The 19123-nt window shown below is 42.6% G+C and overlaps 1 protein-coding gene across 1 annotated transcript in view; it reads left to right on the forward strand.

Moving 5' to 3' along the window:
• Nucleotides 1-166: 166 nt before the first annotated feature.
• Nucleotides 167-19123, forward strand: part of trim71 (tripartite motif containing 71, E3 ubiquitin protein ligase) — a 34419-nt gene continuing 15462 nt past the window's right edge. Inside the window, exons 1-2 of the mRNA XM_054763370.1 lie at nucleotides 167-1680; nucleotides 15768-15935. Coding sequence (XP_054619345.1) covers nucleotides 949-1680; nucleotides 15768-15935 — 900 coding nt within the window. The 5' untranslated portion in view covers nucleotides 167-948. The remainder of the gene's footprint in view (nucleotides 1681-15767; nucleotides 15936-19123) is intronic.

The following is a 19123-nucleotide window of genomic DNA, read 5'->3' on the forward strand; positions in this document are numbered from 1 at the left end:
GAACGACTGTTGTTTAGAGTATGTTTTATTTTATATTACAAAAGAAAACATTTATCTGTGGCAGAAACGCACACTTTGTTTTCATTGAATACACTTTAAGGTAGTGACTGTTGTACGCATGCGCTTAACCTCCCCCTCCCCTTCCAGTCTCTGCAGCGGAAGTGAGTCCATCTCCCCCCACTCAGTCGGACTGGAGCAGCTCTAGGAGCGGGACGCCCGCGGCACCTCTTATCGTCTTGCCTGTGTTGACGCTTCTTTCCCGGAGAGGAAACAGCCACGGGGACGACCGAGTTGTTTCCTCGCGTCTCATGCCTTCGGAGGAACAGCCTGCGTGAAATTCCTCCACGCCCAGAGCGAACCAGCCGTGTGGGGACGGAAGGGGCGCTGGGGGGCGGCCTCTTGACAAGGTGGACCGACGGGTGAATTAAACTACAAACGCTCGTCTGTAAGAGATTGTATATTTGTTTTTCCACGCCATGCCCGCTCCTCGATTGTGGCTTTGATGAATTATTGACCACCATTGGGGTCCGAGGTTCGACCAGCTGAACCCTGGCACCGATGGTGAACCACTGGGGCGAAAACTAACCTGAAGGCATCGAGCAACATTCTACTCTTTTCCTGCTCTGTGGTGATGGTGGGGGAGGAGAAGAGACAGACCTCCCTGTACCTTGACGCCAGATTTGTATTTTTATGAGCCATGACTGCCTCCTTTTTTGTTCCAATGGTGTCAGGGATTGACTGACTGATCGAGAACGACTTACTGCCACCTGATAGTTACTACCTCATTGTTTTGCATCCCATCAGGAGTTATGTAATACCGCCAAATATCTATACTCATGAATCTACCTCAAGCAACACCTTTTCCCCGACTCGGCACATCAGCTGGACGTGTCCCCAAATGTATAACTCAACTGTAAACTGAGCCTCGTGTTTGTGGTGACGCTGCAGATGGCCTCCTTCCCAGACTCTGACCTGCAGACGTGCCCCCTCTGCAAGGAGCTGTGCGGCTCCTCTGCTCCCATTTCCTCCAGCTCGTCCACCTCCTCATCATCCTCGCACACCTCCTCCTCCTCCAGCCAGACCAGCAGGAGGCTCCACGTCCTTCCCTGCCTCCACGCCTTCTGCAGGCAGTGCCTAGAGGGCCAGCGCAGCCCCGGCGACCCACTGAAGTTGCGGTGCCCCACTTGTGACCAGAAGGTCTCCATCTCCGAGGCCGGTGTGGACTCCCTGCCTTCCTCCAACTTCCTCTTCAGCAACCTGTTGGACGTGGTGGTGAGCACAGAGGAGCAGATCCAGAACAAGAATGGCCACCACCACAACCACCATCGTGTCGGCCTGGGCTCCTCTGGCTTCCATCATACGCATGGAGGCCTCTTGCACCCTCACCTCATGGGAGAGCCTCAGTGCAGCTCCTGTGATGAGGAGAACCTGGCCACCTCCCACTGCCTAGACTGCCAGGAGTACCTGTGTGACAACTGCGTACGTGCACATCAACGTGTTAGGCTGACCAAGGACCACTTCATCGAGAGGCTAGGGGAGAACCTCCACTTGAGCCATGTCAACAGCAACCCGACCCAGCCGGTCTTGCCGGTCTCCCTCGCTCAGTCCCTGCAGAACAACTTTGCACTGCTGTCCCTCTTCCAGGATCGCATGAGCTACTGCCAACACCATGACAATGAGGTGAGCTACAACCCCCCCCTCACACACACACACACACACACTAATAATATCATGTAGCATACTCGGCACCATATGGCTGGAAGTTCAAAGGAAGCTGAGTGGTTCTTCACCTAGTTCCCCCAAGACAAAGTGGCTCTTAGCTGGAGACACACACACACACAAACACATGCAGGGTTGGCCTAATCTGTACCACACCACCCATTCAGGGCAGAAGGTGGGCCCCTAGAAGTTACAGAACACATGCTCGCATGATTACTTGACTCATCCCAACCTACAATTTCTCTGCTGGCAAGTTGAGAGTCAGGGAGGGGGGCCAGGGTTATTTGCTTGATCATGTGATCCATGCGTGGAGTTGGCTGCAATGGCAGGAAACCATTTTGGTTGAGCCATATGGTCTGAATGAATAACATAAGGCTGTGTGGTTCATATTGGGAGTCTACATTCTCCCAACGCGGCGGACCGCTGGTGGTTGTACACGGACGCCAGATAGTGGTACTTAAAAATAAAAATACACTTATGTTAGAAACATGGGCTTATTTTTTTGTTTTTGTTTTTGGTTTTTTTTACTGTAAAATCAAATTTGTGGCACTTCCTATGGGTTGTGCTCAAAATACTTTGGAAGACATGCTAGCATACAATGAATATCCACAAGTGATATCCTCAAAGTAGTATGCCTCCTCATCCTTTTTATTTTTCATTTTTCAGCATGCGGCCCTTGATGGAAAAGGTTTGAACACCCGTGCCCACAGATACAGTGGGTGTTTTGTAGGCCCTGTCCACACATAAATGTTCTTGGGAATTTTTTTTTTTTTTGTCGGGTTGAAAAAAAATTGCGTCCACACTGTCAGATTAGTAAATAGCCGCATCCAGATGGCAATGTATCACTGGGTGAAAACTGTGTAATTCATAAGGCACACCTACGTGTGGCGCTGTGAACATATGAGCAGACATAACGTACCAAATCTATAGAAGAAAGAACGCATGCACATAAAGTCCGTCTTCTGCTTTCCAAGGCTTCTCTAGACCGATGACGAAGTGGAATTACTTCTGCGAGTCATTTTGGAGTATAAGCTAAAAAAAATATCAGGAAAATGTTAACTACAGTGAGTAGTTAACACGCCAGTCGAAGTATTCCGATATTTTCCGGCATGTCACTAATGGTCAGGTGACAGCGTTGGGGCGGTGATGCCATCGTTTTCAGAAAGCACATCAACGACAAGCCGTCGTTTGCAGATTTTCACACTCTGGAAGAAAAATAGTGTTTCAGGGCACCCAGTGTCCGTGTGGATGAAAGGATAAAATGCTTTGTTTTGACCTGAAAACACCTCGCAGAGTGTAAGAAATTTCCAGTCAGTCCGACTTGTGGGGTAACATTTTAGGGTTTAATTGCATATTTGTCAAAAAAAAAAATAGCACAGACGACACAATGAGGCTGAATGTTTTCACAAATTTTCAGCCTTTTTTGTGCAGGGGCTCATTTTTCCCCCCTCCCCACATGTCTGGATGTGAAATAATTGTACAAATATAAATGTATGAGCTAAAGATTTGCTGAAATGGAATTTCAAATAAAAGTTCCCTTTGCTGAAACCTAAATGTTTAACTCTGCCAATATTACCAGCGAGGACAAGCCACACATTTTGAAGCGAAAGGGGGATGGTAAGTGCAGGCAGCAAAAACGGTGGTACTTGCTAAGCTAAATATTTGTCGGGTGGTCCTTGGTGTAAAAAGCTTGGGAGCCGTTATCCTAAATGTAAATTATTTAAATGCACTTCAGCTAGGAGGCAGCCATTTTGCTTTTCTGACTCGCCAATCGCAACACATAGTGACATCATTTCCATACTACTAATCCATTATTTGTGATTGATTCATTGGTGAGTATTTGCAGCCACCATCTGCAGTTTCCAATACATTGTTGAGACCAATTTAGCTTTGCAGTGATCCTCCCCTGCTTGCGCCACCCTCCCCCCTTCGTTGCAAATGCTGGTAAATAGGTGGGCTTGGTTTTCCAGTAAGAGCTTCTTTTTCCCAGTCATGCCTCCCTTGCTCACTGTGGTCCCTGGGGGAGGGAATGACACAAGAGAAGGTCAGTCTTTCTCCTACCTGCGAGCAGCATTGTGTGTCAGTCACACGGCTCCACATCCATCATAGCATTCTGACGCTGTCTCTTTGGCGTTTAGTGGCAATGGCAGCCATGCTGTGACGTCAGCAGTCTCCACATTTGATGCTAAATTGCAAGTTTTGCAGCCCGCTTGTTCGTCATAACTCGTCACTGTCTTTGGCCCCCAGCATTATCGCTGGTTAGCTCGCTAGCCTCAATGCTCGCATTGTTTCACAAAGAGCTACAAACTACTATTTCCAACACTATTGTTTCGCTTGTCTTATGAGTGTGAGGGCCTCTTTGGGATGGGGGGGAGCCCCTCTTTGATGTGTGTGCAAAAATGGGTCACAGCAAAATAGTTTTTACGGTTGCTTTGCACTTTTTCCGGGCTATGAATCACAGAATATTTTTTTTCCTGTGTATGTGCTTGTCCGTGGGACAATCGATTCATTTACTCAGGGACCAGGCTTTGAGGTTGAGTTTATTTGTGTGCTTGACCCACCCATACAAAAAAAAAAAGATTTGCATCAAATAAAAAAATCAAATCTTTTTGAATGTTTGCTTTATTAAAATAAAATCTTTAAAACAAGGATGTTCTACCATTTTCCATAGAGGGCCACAAATGTGAAAGTCAAAGGATGTGTGGGCCATTTTGATACATTTTATTTTGTACAAAAGCTGAAAGAAAACATTTTATAAGTAAAGACAAAACTTTGTGTTACAAAGCATATTATTATTAACACCCATCTTTTTGGTGTTTTTTTTTTTTTTTTGCTGTTTTGGTTGTGTTTTTGTTTTTTTTTCTTTTAATTTAATTTCTTGTTGTGGGCCAATAAAAAAACGAGTGTGTGGCTGCAAATCGCCCTAGTTTGGACACCTCCCATGTAAATAAGGGAGGTATGTCTGAAGTGTAAATACGTGTTTTGAAGGACAGTTCATGACAGACACTTGTTAAAACACGAAGAGCATGTTTGTGTCACTATAAAAATCAGATAACCAGGAGTAATCCGACAATTCAAATCCTAGATCTACACTGACGCCCACTGTCTTTAGCATTAGCCGTCACATCCATTTTCAGCAAGTTTCAACAGAATAACAGTATTGCTGTGCTAAGATACTGGCGTGTTGGGGATGAATCTAGGCATGTTTATCCAATATAGCAGATCAGCTCTTTACATGACCGCTTGAATAATAGAACTCCAGAAATCTGATAGAGACGATTTTTAGTGTGCACGTGAGCGGGCTTAATGGAATAAAACATGACTTAGTGGTTTACTTTTTCTGCTGATTATTAAAACCAGTGTCAAATTGAGAAGTAAAAAGAGTGGCTGCAAGATTGAAAAATAATTCAAATGTGCTGTTGCTCATTTGTGGTGTCAGCAGGCCAAGTGAGTCCGTTGCTTGCTTGCTTGCTTGCTCGCGTGTTTGCGTGTGTGTGTGTGTGTGTGTGTGTGTGTGTGCGTGTAAATTGAAATGGAAAATGGGATTACGCCAAAGGAGTGCCCTGGGCTTGCTGCGATGTCGCCCTCCGACGCCCAAATCCACGCGGCGCTCCATCGGAGAAGCCGCTAATGATATGATAATCCCTCTGTCACTCCTTTGCCGTAGATTAAACGCTCGTCACCATGACAATGCGCCCAGTTGTGCTTATGCATTGGCTCCCACAAACACACCAAATAGCCTCATTAGGCACAGGTGTGACAAGTGTATCGAGTCTTAAGTCTGTCAAACCAAATTGTGTAAAGCCATTGACGCTTTTGTGTCATTTTCTGCACATCTGATACTTGGAAGGAAGGAAACTTTAGCCAACACACATTCCGATCCAATGCAAGAGGAAGACTTTGAAACTTGAGTTTTTGCCTCCTCGTTTGCTCTCTCTCACGTGGAGTATTTTGTCTACTCTAGCCCGCCTTTTGTCTCGTGACACAATAGAGGTTATACGTCGTGTCCAAATTTTTCCAGGTCTGTATGTATTTATTTGTGTAAGCTAACTCTTGTACTCCGGAACCGCCGCACACAAAAGGATAACAATTTGGCCCAACATGCGCCCCTATTGTGTTGCCTGTGCTATTATTTTTCTGACAAATACACCACAAAATTAACAACAATAATTATTTGAATTTGTGGATAAAAATGTGTTGTTTCTGAGCTGCTTGCCACATTAGAAAGGCAGCTGCGTAATTGTTGCAAAGAGACCGTTTAAACCTAAAATATTAAAGTTTTAGTTGGAAAAATGTCTGCCATTTGGGTGGCCGCTTGACATTGAGGGGTGATGGAGGGTCCCGCAGCCAAACAAGTCGAGAAGCACTGGTCTAATGAATATAAAAGTTTGAGGATAATCTGTACCATGTTTTCCCAAAGCATTTTGAGCACAACCAGTACTCGGCGCCTCAAATGACATGGATGCCCCATGGGGTGTGCAAATATTTTCACATGACTGCAAGAAAGTCTTGTTAACACAAGAACAATTTAGTAAAAACAGGACATTTTGTACTTGTCTTTCGGTCATTACGTGGGAATGCTTACACCAGCAATTTTTTTACCTTTTTGCTCTCAAAAACGCTGTTGTCCTATAAATGAGCAGCCAAAACAACACCGTTTTTATCCATTTTACTTAGAAACGATCTTGTATAAACAGCCCCTTAGTCAGCTGCCGATATTTGGTTTCATCACGCCTGGAAGTGGTGCTGTGAGTGTGTGGCGGCGGTGGCTTTTTCGTTCCCAATAACCTCTGCCATCTGCAGGTAGTTACCCTGTGAATAGGACTTTTTTTTGTGCGAGTTCACAAAAAGCCCGGCAGAGTTGAAGATTATGAAGTTGTGACTTCCAGGGTTCTAATGCAGAACATGTGGTCAGTAATTAGGCGGCGTTGCCTTGTTTCCTGTGCGACGTGAGCGTGTTTCATGTAGCCGGGCATGAGCGTGTGTGTCCTGGCTTTTGATGTGAGTGCTTTGGCCCTTTTATAAATTTAATAGACAGAAAGTGAGGGTGTTTATCACGATTTCAGTGGACTCCCTCTAAATGCTGAACATCCAGCGCTTAGGAGTTTGGGCATAAATGTTTTTTTTAACAGGCCATCGTTTGACTGAGATTGTATTATCAACACGTTTGACTTAAAAGTGTGGAACTGACATGATTTTTGCAAGTGCACTTGTTTTCAGCAAAATTCTTCCGGAGAAAACACTGTTGGGTTGTGATTGAAGTCATGGATTAAACTTGTAAAGTGACTCTATTGGCTTGAATATAAAACACTATTTATTCCCCAGAACCAGCCTGAAAAAGACTCCACTTGTGCTATGTAGCCAAGATGGCAACTATTGAGAGTGGTTGGGGTCCATCGCTGCACACTCACCATTTAGGGCGTGTTGAGTGCAACATCCAGGATGGTAGGCAGTTGGGCTATACTGCAAAGTTTAGTATCAATCCAATACCAAGAAAATAATAGTACAGGGTCAGTGTTGTCGATAAAGATACTATATACATGAACATTTTCAAGATCCTTGAATGATTTTGTGATTTTTACCATTGATTATAGTCACAACAACACACAAAGATTTTTAGGGGAAAAATTGTGAACATACTTATTTGTGAACAGTTTAACAATATACAAAAATGTAAGACAATGTAACAATATCAACTAGGGGTGTCACACGACACTCTAAGATGAGACGATACACGACATTGGGCCTACAAGAACGAGACGACAACATTTTTACATTGCTTTTAAGAAAAGTACAATGAAAAAATATGTGACAATATATTGCAATCTACTAATATAATTTCTACTATGTTAAACTCTTCTGCACTCTGTGTGTATGCTACTGGCCCCGCCTCCACCCACCAAGACTATGAGACTGTAGAGACTCTTCCTACCTGTTTGGAGGCAGGGGGGATGAGGAAAACAGACACGCATGCACATGGCAATATATTGAGGCCGACAAAGTTATCAAGTTAATTTTCATTTATTGTGTGATGAATTAATTTAGTTATTGTCTGGGGTCTAGCGATTGAGAGGTAGTTTTTTCTGAAGGAGAAATTTGGTCACGTTTTAATCTCGCGAGATCTTGTGACAAGTATCAACAAAACTGTAAAATTATTCATTTTTTATTGCATGTATTACAATTGCCTGAGCAAAGTAAAGTCAATATTGCAAAATAAGTAAACAAAAGCAAAAACTACTATTGTCTCATTAACCCACAGGAAGTGAGAGCACTTCCTGTTGCGGTCACGTACTTTAGTCTGACAAGCCAACGCACCTGCTGTGTGCACGTGTTTGTTTATAACGTATACGCATCTGGACCCACGACCTGTGCTCTTCCTGAATTGGACTCTACAGTATCCTTGCACAGCATCGCGGCATCCCCCGCCTTTCTTTGCCCCTCCTATACTGTATGTAGCACGCTGCAGTCAGTCACATGCTGGCAGGCTAAGGAGGCCAGCTGACGGAGGTTTGTTTTCCTTCTCCGCTCTGGGGCCCGTCCAATGGAAAGGCCACCTCGGAGCCACCGCCCCCCTCCTTGAGCAACCTCATATCTGGCAGGGTTTCAAAACATCGACGGGCATGTCTGAATGCGCCTTGTGTTGATGGCAACGGGCCAACAGGAGGTGGCCACGAGAGGGCGGTGGCCCCAGCCAGGGCCAGAGGGAACGAGATAGGAATGAGGGCGAAGAAAGAGAAAGAGGGAACGGTAGAACTGTGTGAGCATGCAATGGTGGGGGGGGGATGAGGCCAAATGGGGCCCATGTCTTTTTAACACAATACGTTATTGTGCTGTGTTAGGGCACCAATTATACATGTAAAGTGCTCCCAAAAATGCAAAAATGTATTTTAGCAAAAATGATTTACAATGATTTACCTCCAAATCTGAGGCCATGGTTCTCAGTCGGAAAAGGGTGGATTGCTCCCTCTGGGTTGGGAATGAGGTCCTGCCCCAGGTGGAGGAGTTCAAGTATCTCCGGGTCTTGTTCACGAGTGAGCGAAGGTTGGAGCGTGAGGTCGAAAGGCGGATTGGCGCAGCGTCTGCAGTAATGCGGTCGCTGTACCGGACCGTCGTGGTGAAGAGAGAGCTGAGCCGGAAGGCAAAGCTCTCAATTCACCGATCGATCTATGTTCCCACCCTCACCTATGGTCATGAGCTTTGGGTCGTGACCGAAAGAACGAGATTGCTACAAACGGCTGAAATGAGTTTCCTCCGTAGTGTAGTTGGACTCACCCTAAGAGATAGGGTCCCTGGTGAGGTGTTCCGGGCATGTCCAGCCGAGAGAAGGCCCCGGGGCAGACCTAGGACACACTGGCAGGATTATGTCTCACAGCTGGCCTGGGAACGCCTTTGTGCCCTCCCGGTGGAGGTGGCCGGGGACCGGGAAGGCTGGGCTTCCTTACTGAGACTGCTGTCCCCGCTACCCGGACCCGGATAAGCGGAGGAAAATTAAGTCTTTATTATCTGTAGTCTTGTAAGCTTGTACTGTATTATTGTTTTGATGCTCAATTCCTCATTAATAGGTTTCACTTCTACACACACTTTTGTGGACTATTCAGCTCAGTGCAAAAATACGTTTATTTGGCTTTGGAAAAAAGACTAATACATTTCCTACAGAGCTTGTTTGGCCCACTGTCCCTGATGTGGCAATGAAAACACAATAATAGAAAATTAACAATGGTTTTATTGCGTCCTATTTTATACTGTAACATTATTGTGTTAAATACTGTATATAAACCATAAAATCCTCATTGCACAATGCGTGACAGCAATGATTTCATTATGAATATTTCTCATATTTTTAAAAACTCAACCAGTTGCCTGGTTAATTTTTTCAAACCAGTTTCTGCCAATAAGCAATTTTTTTGCGTAAAAGCCAGAATTATTGTATTTGGGTTTGCGTTCAGAACAGGAAGTTCTTAATTGTGTTTGTCTTCAGCTGCCAAATACATTTGACATCAGCCTCTGGGAACGTCTGTTTTGTAACGTGTTGGTGTGCTTCCATACTTCAACGTTCTTGTCTTTGTCTTTCTGTTGACACACGTCAAAAAATTTTTAAAAATTAAACAAAAAAAAGCCTCAGGCCAATTCGTGCGTATGTGGAAAAGAGAAACCGTTAAATCCTCTTGTCGAAAGAACAATTATGTACATATATACTGGGATATTTCAATAAAATAGTGTAATTGTACATGAGAAATAGCGTTTGCACAAGATAAAAAAATCTTACCCCGCCGGTTAAAATAATGGTTTAGGTCTCTGGAAGTCCAGTTCTCCAAGCAGGCCCAGTTTTTCTGGCAGCGCAGTGTGACATTACTGCAGGCCGTGCACACCCCTCCCCCTCAACTCGCCTGTGCTTGCTTGGAGGGATATTACTGGCTGTTTGGGTTCGTGCCCTCTTCCCCAGTTTCCAGTGCCTGCAGGGTGGGTGGGAGAGTAAAGCAAGGCAGCCAGGAGTCGTCGTTAAAGGTGCTGTGATTCACTATAGGGTCATGCATCACATTGGGGGGGAATGTATGGACTATAGCGGGAATACAACACTGGTAATATAATAAAAAATATATATACATTTGTTGAATGTGGTGTCACACACTTCCATGCTGATGAGCATAATTAAGAAGTTAATAGCAATGTTTTTAGTATGCATAATTTATTTGCTCTAAATGTGTTAAATTTAGCTTGAACCAAAAAATCCTTCAGATTTCATTGATAAAATTGTAATTTTTTTGTCAGTACATTCATTGGCAGAATTAACAAAAAATATGAATGAATTATGAAAGTGTCCCCAACCCTTTGTGAGGTTTTACTGTCCTTACATATGGGTGTGTCTTAGTGTAAATTGGTAACGTGAGAGATTAATGGGCAGAGAGGGAACGAGAGCGTAACATCCGGCACACTAATGAAATCCAATAACTCACAAGCGTCCCCCCCTCCCATGTGGCTGAGGCCTTCTGCCGAGAGTGAAATAGCGTGTGGTGGTGGCATGTTGAGGCCAGCCCCCATCCTGTAGCAGAAAAACACCACGCAAATGCAATGAATTTCAGTCTGTGATGTTATTTGAGGCTGGTTTCCAGTCGGTGCCTACTGCTCAAAGTTGTATAAATGTTGTATGTTAAATTAAAGCAAGATAATTAGAGGTTGCTAATGACTGTTTGAAGAGAGCAGCAGATAACTACAAAGACGCTCTTGAATACCTTGTGGGAATAGCCGATGTATCCTGTGTGCGTCAATAGTGTTGAGCAGAGTTCCAAGAGGCCTGCGTGATAAGTAATCTGGAAACTCGCGTGCATGACGGACTTCTTTACCTGTAGGACCCTTGAACTGTTCACCGTACGCAGAAGAAATCCCATTTATGTCTTGCATCTAATTAGATAACATGAAATGGTAATGGTTTAGTTCTTTTGAAACATGCATACTAAAGTTATACTAAAGTACAGCCAATGTTTACAGTTACGAAAAGGAGTAAGAATGAGCCCTTCTCCATGTCTCAGTAATTACAGATTACAGAGTTTGTTAATTTAATCTTAACCATTTTACCATTTTCTAATACGGCAAAAATAATGACTTTGTAATTGTACAGTGACAAAAATAAAACAAATAAATGCAGAGTATATCAGAATAAATAAATACAAGAGTAAAAACTGACAATGAATAAATGCATAATAGATGATGGATACAACTGACTGATTTAAAGGATACACAAATCAAACAAAATGTTCCCAGATATACAGTCATGGAAAAAAATGAGACGCGCAGTTTTTCCTTCAGTTTCTTGTTCATTTTAATGCCTGGTACAACAAAAGGTACATTCGTTTGGACAAATATAATATATATGGTTTTCTTGATAACCAAAAGTTCTTCCATCGATAGCCGTGGCATTGTACTGCCAAAAATGAGCTATTTTTGTTGTCATCATTATACACTGCTCAAAAAATAAAGGGAACACTTAAACAACACAATGTAACTCCAAGTTAGTCACACTTCTGTGAAATCAAACTGTCCACTTAGGAAGCAACACAGATTGACAATCAATGTCCCATGCTGTTGTGCAAATGGAATAGACAACAGGTGGACAGCAAGACACCCTCAATAAATCAAAAATAATAGAAAGCTTTTTGTGTGATTTTGTTGTCAGCACATTAAACGATGTACTTATCTTAGGGCTTCAACTAACTTATTTTATTAGTCGATTCATCTGAAGCTTGTTTCCATTAATCGAGTAATCGGTTACGGCCTAGATGGACCAAATAAACTAGACACAAATGGTTATTGGTTTGGTCCGCGATATATCAGAAAAGAGGAAAAAATGTGTGAGTATCTTGTTTTGCCTAAAACACAAAGATAATATGATAATAATAATAATGATATAATAATGATAATAATAATGATATAATAATAGAATATGTCTGCTTTTATGGATGACTAAGGAAATGAAAAAAAGATTCACATTTGAGAGGCTGAAAGAGGATATTTACATTGTTAAAGCAAAAAAACAATTAATCAAATACCAAAACAGTTGTTGATTAATTGGATAAGCGATTAATCGTTGTTTCATTGATTGCTTGTTGCAGCTCTATAGTATACTGTATATTCAATATAACCTTTTTTTGTATTTATTTGCCTATTTACACATTAAACCTTTTATGTATTTCACTAGTCAGTCTGACTTTGTGCCTCACTTTGCTAAATCTGATTATCCATGTGTTCAAATTGAGCTTGCTCCTGCATCCGCCATAGTCCAGCCTCCGCTTTCCACGCCCACCTCCTGCATTCCTTTCTTTTGTGTGTGGTAGCCCTTTGGAATTTTGGAGATGCCAAAGGATGGGAGGAGGGTGGATTGGGAAAAGAAGGGGCGAGGGAAGAAGAGGGCATTTTGAGTGATGGAGCTGGGGCACAACTGCAGCAGGAGGAAAAGCACATAAAAAAAGGTAGAAAGAAAGAGGAAGTCGGACAAAAGTGTGTGTGTCTCATTAGATTATGCAGCTCCCTGGGGGGAACTGGTTGTTATTGATGGATTGATTGCACGCCCCTCCCCATCCACTCAGGGCTTCTGCTATTGGAGCCCATTGATCTTGCGTCTCTTTGGGATATGATGGTCAGCGCATACTTAATTAGCCTTTCATTACAACCAATCAGCATTTAGACGTGAGCTTTGAAGCATAGCTTAGGTTTTGGCAACAGAAGGTTAAATGGCATTTTCTCAAGGGACATGACCACTTTTTTAATCAAATGTGCTGCTTTGGTGTTTTTAAGTCATGACGGTATGTGCATATGTTCACCTGAGAAAACTATGATGCTTTCCATGATTTATTGATCAAGCTTTGATTGCCATTCATCCATCTGCTGTTGAGGTTTTTTTTACGAGCCCCCCCAGGTCAGTCCTGCATATGGATCGCTTCAAATTTGTCATTCACGGTCCTTTCTCATTGATTAGGTGTATATTGGAGTGATGAGTACTACACTCAAGCAGATGCACACATAGATCTGTTGATATTGCATGACATTTGTCGTGCCACCTATGGCTTGTGTTCAAAATGCTTTGGAAAAGACATGCTTTTATAATCATTAGACAAATGTTCAATGACTTATGGGCAATTACAAGAGATCCCCCGCTATTGGCGAATGGCAAAAAAACAAAGCAGAAATAGTGGACACACACATAAAAAGGCCTAAAAATGCCTATTTTTGATATTATAAACCATAGACATAGATAGACACCGCATCAAGTGGGTTTGTCCACTCCTGCGATACGTCAACGTTGTGTTGGATGGGTCAAGGCTGCACTGTAAATTAATACAAGTCAATGTACTTACTTTCATAAAGCGCCTTTCTAGAAATGAATTTAAGTTAATTCTTCCTGTTGATAAATTCACACACACACACACACACTAATATACAGTGTACAAAAACAATCACATTGTTTTTGGTGCCTAACTGAGTATATTAGAGTGTGTGTGTGTGTGTGTGTGTAAACAAGACGAATTAACTTCAATTTCTTTGTAGAAAGGCACTTTATGAAAGTAAGTACATTTACTTGCATTCATTCACAGCGCAGGCTTGACCCATCCAATATGGCTGTGATGTTGACGTACAACTCAGCGCTCAATGTAGCGTCTATCTACAGTATGTCTATGCTCTAAACCAGGGGTCTCAAACATTTTTTCTTGTGGGAGCTGCTTTTACAAAATGAAAATGGTCAAGAGCTACTCATTTCTTTAAAAAAAAATTTTCATATCTTATTTCAAAGCAAACAAACCGACTATGCTTGTTTTACCAGAACATTAACAAAATGCTGGTTTACACAAGGCACATTGTGTATTTCAGAATGCATTTCTTTCTAGTGTTCTAGTGTTTCTACTGTTCTCATATTTTAAATCCAGTTTTACACGTTAGGAACTAGGTGTCACGTGACACTGACTTCATGAGACGATACACGAGATTGGGTCTACAACAACAGGACAAGATGAGATTTTAGCATTACTTTTAAGAAAAGTAATGAAAAAATACATTACAATCTAATTTAATATCTGCTACATTTCTCTCTTCTGCACTCTGTGTGTGTATACTAGCGGGCCCGCCTCCACCCACCGAGACAAAGAGATTATATGACTGACAAAAGGGTTCACTCCGTTCATGCCATTTTTCTATGGAACAAATGTGCCAGGTTGCTGGAACCAATGCACAGAGTGAATCCTCTTGCTCTGTTTGGAGGCGAGAGACGAGGAAAACAGACATGCATGTACGTTAGGGCTGGGGAAAAAATCGATTCTTGGATGCATTACGATGCGGACATTGACGCTTATTAATCGATTCATAAATGTCAATCGATGCTGATGGACCAAAAAAACGGCGCAAAAAGAAGGAAAGCGGAAGTGCCGCCCGGACAGTTTATGGTGGTGCACCTAAGGCAGATTTTTTTATGTTGGTTATTCAGAATATGCTGAAGTTTGTGTTCATTTTATACATGCTGCTACTGGCACAATTTACTTTTCCTGCTGTATGTTGCTAGATGTAATCTTCCAATTAAGATAATGGTAAAGTAAATGTATCTGTTTCATGTTTATTTTAATAGTGGATCATTACTAATTTGCTTTGTTTTAGTAGTACACAGTGAATAAAAAGAAATTATAAATAGAAAAAAAATCACATATTAAAAAATTGACTAACTGTTGATCACAAAAAAAAGATGCATCGATAATCGTTTTATCATCGCATCACAGGCTTCTAAATCGTAATCGAATCATGAGGTGGCCGGAGATTCCCACCCCTAATGCACATGGCAATATAATAAGGCTAGCATCATTTAGTCCATTTAGTTAATTTTTCCATTTATTATGTCATTTATTAATTAAGATTTTTTTTTCTGAACGTAATTTTTTTTCTGAACATTTTCAATCTTGTCACACCCTTATTAGGAAACAACTACAGGCATACAGTATACAGTATTGTACTTACAAAACGTGCAGTTACACATCACTTGTTGTCAAAGCATCTTCCCACTGGAAAATATTGAATGAACGAACTTGTGAGACAGTGCCCTCTGGATTCATAGCTGCTGGATTCATAGCTGCAGCACTCATTTTATTCCCCCTGTAGAGAGCACTATCACACCATGTTCTATTTAAGTTAACATTTAAGAAAACCAAACAAACAAGAAGAAAAAAACGCACCACTCTAGTTGCCAAGTCCTGCCCGTGCCCTTGCAAAGACATTTTGCTTGATGGCGGCCATGTTTTTCCAACCAATCTTGCCCAAATTTTACAGACATGTGCTTGTCAATCCCCTAAACGCGTGTACCAAATTTTTGACAAGTTTTGACTAAACGGCCTGAAGTTATGAATGTTTTGACAAATTTCACCTTTTTGTGTGCAGTGGTTCAGGACCAGAAGAGTTAGTTGTGAAAAAACTTCAAATAGGGCACTGCTTTGAATCCTGTAATAGCAGAAGCATAGAATCATGTCTGCAATGCTGCTCATTAAGAAATGGTGATTCAAAACCTCCTTCCCCCACAGGTTTTCCTGTTCTTCTGCGAGAGCTGCTCCGTGCCCATCTGCAGGGAGTGCAGCATGGGCCGTCACATGGGCCATACCTTTGTTTACCTCCAGGATGCCGTACAGGACTGCAGGTCCGTCACCATCCAGCTGCTGGCAGACGCACAGAAAGGACGACAGGCCGTGCAGGTGAGATGGATAGCAGGAAAGATGCATTCACAGGGTCTGCCCAAGTTGAATTCGGTGTGAATAGTGAGGTGTCCAGGGAGTCATTTCATGGTGCATGATGTATGTAATAGCACTGGACAGGGCATGAAAAGAGAATCGTCTTGTAACAAACGGGTCAAACTGATTTAAGTGCTACAAAGCATTCTTGTGCTTGGCCCGATGAAACCGCAATCTATACGACGGTCAAACCTCCTTCCAATTCCTCAGTCATCTTTGTAAAGAAGCTGCTGTTAGGAGACCAACATGAATCTGTGCACAAGTGACCAGTCCCAGGCTTTTTTTGTTTTTATTTTTAACTGCGTCAAAGTTGTCCAGCTGGTCTTAAGAGGGTGGGGTTGCACAGGGTGAGGTCTAGCGGGGGCGGGGATGAAGGTCAAAGGGGAGTGTGCGTGGTGAGGCGAATGGGGGAGGGTAGATGAGGTATTTAAAGGATTTCAAGAGAAAGAAAAAAAATTCCCTGCTCTTTTGAAAGAAGTGGAATACTTTGCCCACCCCTTGTTCACATACACCCGCACCCCTTTTACTTACGCTCACGTCTCACAGACACTTACTGCTTCTCTTCATTAGGTAATTGTAGCTTAGACAGGGGGCTGCATAATACAGAGAGAAACATACCAGTGTAAAGAAGGTACTAGAAAGTATTTAAATGTTGCAAATGAGCGGATTACTATGGCTTTATTGTCAATCTTCCAGCTACGTAGACTAGAATTGTAAAAACATTTATCTCTGAAACAACCCACAGCACAGGAAGGCTAAAGAATATAAATGTAGAAACAACTCTAAACATAAATGATAGCACCATAAAAACTCTTCAATCAGATAACAGTAATATTATTGGGTCAATTAAGATATCAGGTATACTTAAGAGAAGTAATACTGAATGTACGGTAGTGTATGGGGGAAACAATTCCTTGAGTCATTTTAGTACCTTGATTACAAAAAAATAATTTTTGGCCCCGAGAAATCGCTTATGTCACCAACGCGCTTGCGTCACCCACACAGAGGAAGAAGGAAGTGGCTGCTTTGTTGAAGGAGCTGGAAGATTGAAGAGGTGAGAGAAAACGACAGCGAGTGACAACGAAAGGAGGAAACCAAAATTAAAAAAACAGACATTATATGTGGAAAGTGTGGGCGTATTTCAGGCTAACCGGCAAGTTAAACACCGTGACGCAGCACTCGCATACCATAACAACACATCTTCGGAGAAACTCGGGAGACACCCAGAATGGAGCGAAAGACCCGAGATAAGGTATAATTAACGTAGCACAAATCATGAGATGAACGTTAATGTACCTTACTAAAATGACCTGACTACTGTCGAATGTGTGGCTAGTTTATTACAATGGCGTGCCCTTAAAAGCTAAAACAGGGTTTATTTAATATGCCAAAAAACAGTGCTGTGAAAAAAACATTTTAGCTCACTAATCATTTCTAGTAGGCAATACTGTGTGACACACACAAGGAAGTGTGTGTCTCACTCTGTTGCTTGATGGCTAAAATATCCTAATGTGCTCCTCTACAGCAGGTGTCTTAATTTAAGTGTGATCACTGAAAAATGTAAATATAACCGTGATTGGATGGCGTAGATTTTTTTCAATAACTTCAAGGGACCGATGGCTGATAATATCATAATCAGACCGATGCCTCTTATATTTCTACTATACATACCTTTCAAATGAGAGAATATCATTGAGAGGCCTTTATCCTAATGTGGGCCAGAAATGTATGCATTATCACGTCAAAATTCAGATAACTTGAAAAATGTGACTCCTTTTCTTGGAGATTTAATTCATACCGGATTGTCCATTTTGAAAAATCCTGGTAATAGTGGCCCTTTAGAAGATAACCTACTTGGCGGAGGTAATAAAAGCCATATGTGTGGCTGTTTTACAGTGTAGATGTGCTTCTTTGGAAAGTAATATGAAATTTGAAAGTAAGCAGTAATTACCTGTTTCCATTCAGTGGAACTGTGATATTTAAAGCTACCTTCCTTATCAGCCTGTTACTACACACACTCACACACTTCTGACCTTGCTAGGACATTGGTGTGCAAACATGAAATACTATCTCAGGTCACATGACAGGCAAGCATGTACTATTTCCTGAGCAAATCTCATGCCTCACCACTCCCTATCTAAGCGTGACCTCCGTGTGACTCACTTCACTTGCATGTATGAATATGACCTCACTCCAAATTTCGAAACGACATCGCAACCAGGATCCTCTCTCCGTTCCATGTCAGAGCGTGTAGCATGTGTAGCAATGTCGCAGAGACCAACCACGCTTGGCCAGCATGGGCAGGATTTTTTTTTGGGGGGGGGGGGGGGGGGGGGTCGTGTCATTGTGAAAAGCCCCAAGGAGCCAAACTAGCAGCTGAGCTTTAAGAAAGCCAGCCTGCCATCTGGCAATATGTTGCTCCACTGCTGCTTACTATTTGCTTGTCCATTTTGTCTGAGGTCACTGCAGGAGTAAATGCTGACGCCAGATATGTAAACACACAACACACGCTCCTCTCCCCTGAGGTAGGAAATTTCCGCCCACTCCACCTCCATTATCTCTCCTGACCCCTCACCCTGGTCTTGTGAACTCCCCCTGGTTGGCCAGAGCGCTGACCCTCTGCAGCCTGATTGGTCAGTTTGACCCTCTTTGTGCAGCAATCTGTGCTCTGTTGGGAATATGGCCAAAGGACTGAAAGGGAGACTACATGAAGTCGCATAAAAGTTGACAAAATAGTGTGTGCAATTGTGGGGCATATTCCAATTGGAAAATTCAGTCTACACAACCAGTGGTGGCTATCACTGGATATCCCTCCCTCAGGAAGCTTAATTTAGTTGTCCCTGTAGAGAGAAAAATACCCCACTGCTGGGCTTTGTTCTGGCAGTGGGGAGGGGTGGCTGATATGCGTCCTAAGACAGAGGTTGCAGATCGCGACCTGTAAGGTTTAGCTGACCTTTGAGCCCTGCGGCCGATATCACAAAGGGAGCCTTGTCCCACCTCCTCTTTTGTTCCTGTGAGGTCTGGCTCACCCCACTGACCTCCCACCAAACGCCAAAAGGAGCAGCCAGATAAGTGCGGGCCCATATATTGGGTTTAGAAGTTGGGGAAAAAAGCAATATTTAATTTTTCAGTCACACATCTTCTTGCACCAC

This window comes from Dunckerocampus dactyliophorus, chromosome 20, assembly GCF_027744805.1.
Source record: "Dunckerocampus dactyliophorus isolate RoL2022-P2 chromosome 20, RoL_Ddac_1.1, whole genome shotgun sequence".
In the NCBI taxonomy this organism is placed as follows: Eukaryota; Metazoa; Chordata; class Actinopteri; order Syngnathiformes; family Syngnathidae; genus Dunckerocampus; species Dunckerocampus dactyliophorus.